Raw genomic sequence first — 5,143 nt, 5'->3', positions numbered from 1 at the left:
GCAGAAAGAAAGTAATATACTTTGTATGAATTATTTAATTAATTAGTTAATAATTCCCACCTAATTAAAGAAACCCATTAAAGTATGGCAGACTAAGAGGTGCCTTTAAATGTTTTTTCTGAGTAATTGCAGGTGAGAGTTCCTTGCAAGCGACGACAGATGCTATTATTATCTATATGACAGAAAGAAAATCGGCCCAGTGCGATACAACTAACAAAAGTAACAACATTTATGCAAATCTTTTGCGCTGTAAGCATCTCTGTATATAATGAATGCCAACAGATAACACGTATTTCCAGGTTCTTGCATCACGCCTTCTTGGAAATCCCGGCGAAAGTTCTTTGTACATGCATCACTCCTTCTTGGTACTTATATAAGAAAAATGATGACAGAAGAATACACAGAATTAACTTTGATATTGCAGAAGAACTTAACTGTTTGCAAAAATCTCAACTGATGGATTCTGTTCATTATATCGACGCTATTGAAATGGAGGAGAATTCTACTTGTGTTGTTCCTGCAGATTCTCAATTTTATGTGGGGTTGGAGAAATGGATTGGGCATTTGAAGGGACTTCTGATGGAGAACGAGGCGTCAGTTGTTGCGGTGCAATGCATGGCGGGTGGAGGTAAAACTACTCTGGCGCTGGCTCTATGCAATGATCTTCAAATTAGAGGTATGATTCTAATCCCGATGACGATCGATATAGTGATCTGGTTGATCAATTAAATTGTTTTTGGTGTTTAAATATTAATATAGTCAAACAGCTAACATTAATTTTGTACCTCATTTAAATACAAGAATATTGAACAGTTGTGCAATCAAATTTTAGGATATTTAAGATTTTTTATATTTTTCAGATTTATTTATGCATGGTAAGACTAATTTGTCTAAAATTCAATTGTTCTTTTACCCATAGCAGAATACTTCGACAACAATGTGATTTTCATCACTGTGTCAGAGTCCCCAAACCTGAAGGGAATTTTGGGGACTATGTGGAAGAAGATTGCTGGAAGGAAGAGACAAGAATTTCACAATTTGGAAGATGCGCACATGCAGCTGAAGCAGTTGATTTCAAGGCAAACGAAGCAAACATTATTAATTTTGGATGATGTTTGGTCCAGAGCAGATTTGGAATATTTACTATTTGATGGGCCAGGATTCAAAACTGTTATAACAACTAGAGACAGTTCCTTTATCCCCACAACCCTGTCTACTCAGTTTTATCAATTACCATTGTTATGCCAAGAGGATGCGTTGTCGCTGTTCTGCTTCTGGGCTTTTGGACAGAAATCAATTCCAAGCACCGCAAATGCAAATCTGGTAAATCAGGTAAATCTTTTCTTTTCATCTAATCAACTTTGATTTATTATTATTTTTATAATCTTATACTTTATAATTTACTTTTGATAAAAAAACATATGATACATGAAAAGTAATTTAGAATTTACAGTGGAGAAAAAAATTAATTGAAATGGGAGAAGGTGGTGTCCATATATGGAAAACAATGAAAAACAATGTCGTGAATGATTAAAAAACTCAGAATTACAGGACACATTCTTATGTCAAATTAGTGAAAATTTTATTTTTGATAAAATTAGTTTACTGTGTGTAAGTACCCATTTGTTATGGTCATTATCTTCATGTACAAAGTAACATAGGTAAATTACGACAATCAATTTTCTCATTCTTTTATTGTCTTTAGGCTTGGACAAATAAGGAATGCTCAGAAAAGACTAATGAATAAACAATTTTTCAAATAACTTTCTCCCAGTCAACGAAATGGTTAGATCTAATATGTTGCTGACGTATGAATAGGAATTTAGATAGTTTTGATGTTGAAAGTAGGTTATCTGCCCAATATTATACCTTAAATGTTCGTTACATTTCTTGGATTACAGCTGCTAGAGGAATGTGATGGCTTGCCACTTGCTCTAAAGGTTATCGGAAGCTCTTTGCATGGGAAATCCCACGAGGCTTGGGAGACGGCAATGAGAAAGATTTCTAAAGGAGAATGCATATCAGATAGTCACAAAAAAGGACTCATTAGATTATTTGAGATTACTATTGATTCCTTAGATGATGTTGCTAAACAATGCTTTCAAGACTTGGGTTTGTTTCCAGAGGACAGGAAAATCTGTGCTGATGCACTGTTGGACATTTGGGTTTATGTTCGGGATCTCCAGTGGCATAATGCCTTTGCCATTTTGTCAGAACTTGCAAGCAAAAATCTTCTGAATTTAAGTTGCACTTCAGGGTAATTACTTTTCTTTTTTATATACTTGATTTGTTAATATCATTTTTACTCCTTAAATTAACATTTTCGCACTGATCAGGAGCAGAGCAGCAATCTCAATCAGAAATACCTCAGAGCTATATTTTTCTCAGAATAACTTAATGTGAGAATTGGCCTTGCATTTGGGATGCCAAGAGAGTGTAGTCCACAGGAAGAGGTTGGTGATGCCTAGGAAGGAGCAGTGTTTGTCACAGAAAAGGGAGCTTCTTGATGGCACAGAATTTGACGCTCAACTTCTCTCTATTCACATAGGTGGGTTATTCCAAAAGTATCTTACATATTCATTTATATGAAGTTGGTCAAAGGTTCTTTCCTAGTGTAACCTTAAACACTCTTTTTCGCTCATTTTCCATCTCTTGCATTCAACTTCAATATGATGAGAACTTAACCAAAATGAATAGCATCCATAACCAATATGAAAAATGATTTTCATCTACTTAGGATTCCTTTCCAATTTATTTTGGCAGGCCCCACGGAGGAGAACTACTGGAAAGAGATGAATTTCTCTGAGGCAGAGGCTCTCTTGTTACACTTTACTTCGAGTGAATGCTTTCTTCCCCCATTTTTAAGATCCATGAAGAATCTGAAATGTCTCATGGTATTCAATTACAGCAAGAAGAAGGGAACTATAAAAGGTCTAGATGTCTTATCTTCACTCAATCAACTCAAAAGTGTCCGCTTGGAAAGATTGATTACACTCCCTACTGGGAAAGAAAGCAAAGCACTTTCAAATATAGAGAAGTTGTCTTTAAGCTTATGCGAAGGGTTTGAATATACATCTGCATTCATCAACGTAAACTTGACAGATTTTAACCTGGACCACTCGAGTAATTTGGAGCAGGTGCCCCTTAGTTTCTGTTATATGCCCTCTGCTCAGATGTGGTCTATTACCAATTGCCACTTGATTCAGAAGTTACCCTACGACCTTGGAAATCTGAGTTCTCTGAAGATGTTAAAGTTGTCGGCATTGCCAGGCCTAAAAGAGCTTCCACCATCAATAGGAAAACTTGGACAGTTGGAATACCTAGACATTTCATTCTGTGAGGGGCTGAGAGAACTTCCGGAGGAAATTAAGCACCTAAAGAAATTGAATGAGTTTGATATGAGAGAATGTTCTCGTTTGACGAGGTTACCAAGAGCTGTTTGCGAGCTGAATTCCCTGAAGCTTGTTATATGTGATGAGAAGGTTTGGAAGCAATGGTTGCGGGCCAAGAACATTTCTATTGCAGAGCTTAGAGTTGAAATTGCGGAAGCACATTTCAGTTTGGATTGGCTTGATGATTGACTTTTTTCCTTACCTCTCATCCTGAAGTCAACCTGAAAAGCACAATTTCATAAAGGGGTTAAGCATAAAATTATAATTATTTTCTCTGTCGGAAGGAATTTCCTTGTTTCGTAGAAGGCCAGGAAGAGGGTACTGAAGTCAGTAGGCGTCTTGACTGCAATTATATTTGGCTCAGTCTACATAGACTTGGCATTTTATATTGTTAGAATAAACCGAAACACCAATATATGGAAGAAAACATTGCTATATTGTCACATCCTCCTCAATCTTATAATTTCTCTTTTGCTAAACATTTACTCTGTCGATGTAATTTGAAATAAGACCATTTTTCTTTTGATTTAAACATTTAATGTATCAGTGTAATTTAAATTGAGACAGAATATTTAACACAGAAATTGTAATCACATTTTTAACAATCTTATAATTTCTCTTTTGCTAAACATTTAATCTGTCGATGTAATTTGAAATAAGACCATTTTTCTTTTGATTTAAACATTTAATGTATCAATGTAATTTAAATTGAGACAGAATATTTAACACAGAAATTGTAATCACATTTTTAACAATCTTATAATTTCTCTTTTGCTAAACATTTAATCTGTCGATGTAATTTGAAATAAGACCATTTTTCTTTTGATTTAAACATTTAATGTATCAATGTAATTTAAATTGAGACAGAATATTTAACACAGAAATTGTAATCACATTTTTAACATCATAGACTAAATATTTAATCATTAATTATTACAATTGTTGAACAATTAAAATATTGTAAACTAATTGGTTTCATTTTAGTTTATCATGTGGTGTTATTTATATCTATATGTTATCATTTAGACTAACAGTGCAATTGTGGTGACATGAATGTAACAAAATAGAAAGATTTTACAAGTGCAAAGGTGAACCAATGCAAAATTAGTAAAGCTATCTTCACAACAATTTAGAAGTCATTTGACCCTAACCCTATAAGCCTAAACACGAGTCACAACCAAATGGATCACTTGTTTGTGAACTTATCATTGGATGCAATTTTTTAGCCTAACACTTAGCTAATCCCTACATTTTGGAATGATAGTCATATTTAAACCTATTACCAGCTATTAGACATTCTATAAAAGATATCAATTGTGGGCCAATGGTTTCTCTAATTCCAAAAATTAACCGTTGGCAACCCTAATTATTAGATTGAAACCTCTATTTCAATTGATTGTTAAGGTGTAAATTAATATAAATTATAATTAAACATGTTGGAATAATATATTAATAATAAATATGAATACAAAGATATATATAGACACTGATAATTAATAATAACCTTAGGAAGGAAACAAAAAAGAAATATCAAATGAATAAATAATAGGAACGAGAATGGAAAGGAATGTGGTTTTTTTCTCACCCAAAAATAATTTTAAATGGCGCATTAAAGATTAACTTTTTCTTCATATAGTTCGAGAGACAACCATATAAATGTACAAATGATTGTTAAAATCAAGGGAACACTAAGAGAGAGGGGGGGGGTGTGAATCAGTGTTCAACAATTTTCAACTTTAATAACCTGATCA

At 33.7% G+C, this 5,143-nt stretch overlaps 2 protein-coding genes across 2 annotated transcripts; both read left to right on the top strand.

Moving 5' to 3' along the window:
- Positions 1 to 234: 234 nt before the first annotated feature.
- On the top strand, positions 235 to 3,835 carry LOC131037788 (probable disease resistance protein At4g33300). The gene is made up of 5 exons (XM_057969977.2): positions 235 to 676; positions 923 to 1,332; positions 1,902 to 2,257; positions 2,337 to 2,548; positions 2,764 to 3,835. The coding sequence occupies exons 1-4, from the start codon at positions 457 to 459 to the stop codon at positions 2,401 to 2,403; spliced, it is 1,053 nt and encodes a 350-aa protein (XP_057825960.2). The 5' UTR covers positions 235 to 456; the 3' UTR covers positions 2,404 to 2,548; positions 2,764 to 3,835.
- On the top strand, positions 2,461 to 3,581 carry LOC131874968 (probable disease resistance protein At4g33300). Its single transcript, XM_059218946.1, has 2 exons — positions 2,461 to 2,548; positions 2,764 to 3,581. The coding sequence occupies exons 1-2, from the start codon at positions 2,461 to 2,463 to the stop codon at positions 3,579 to 3,581; spliced, it is 906 nt and encodes a 301-aa protein (XP_059074929.1).
- Positions 3,836 to 5,143: the final 1,308 nt, after the last annotated feature.

Source organism: Cryptomeria japonica, chromosome 4, assembly GCF_030272615.1.
Source record: "Cryptomeria japonica chromosome 4, Sugi_1.0, whole genome shotgun sequence".
In the NCBI taxonomy this organism is placed as follows: domain Eukaryota; kingdom Viridiplantae; phylum Streptophyta; class Pinopsida; order Cupressales; family Cupressaceae; genus Cryptomeria; species Cryptomeria japonica.
This window is presented reverse-complemented; position numbering and strand designations above follow the sequence as displayed.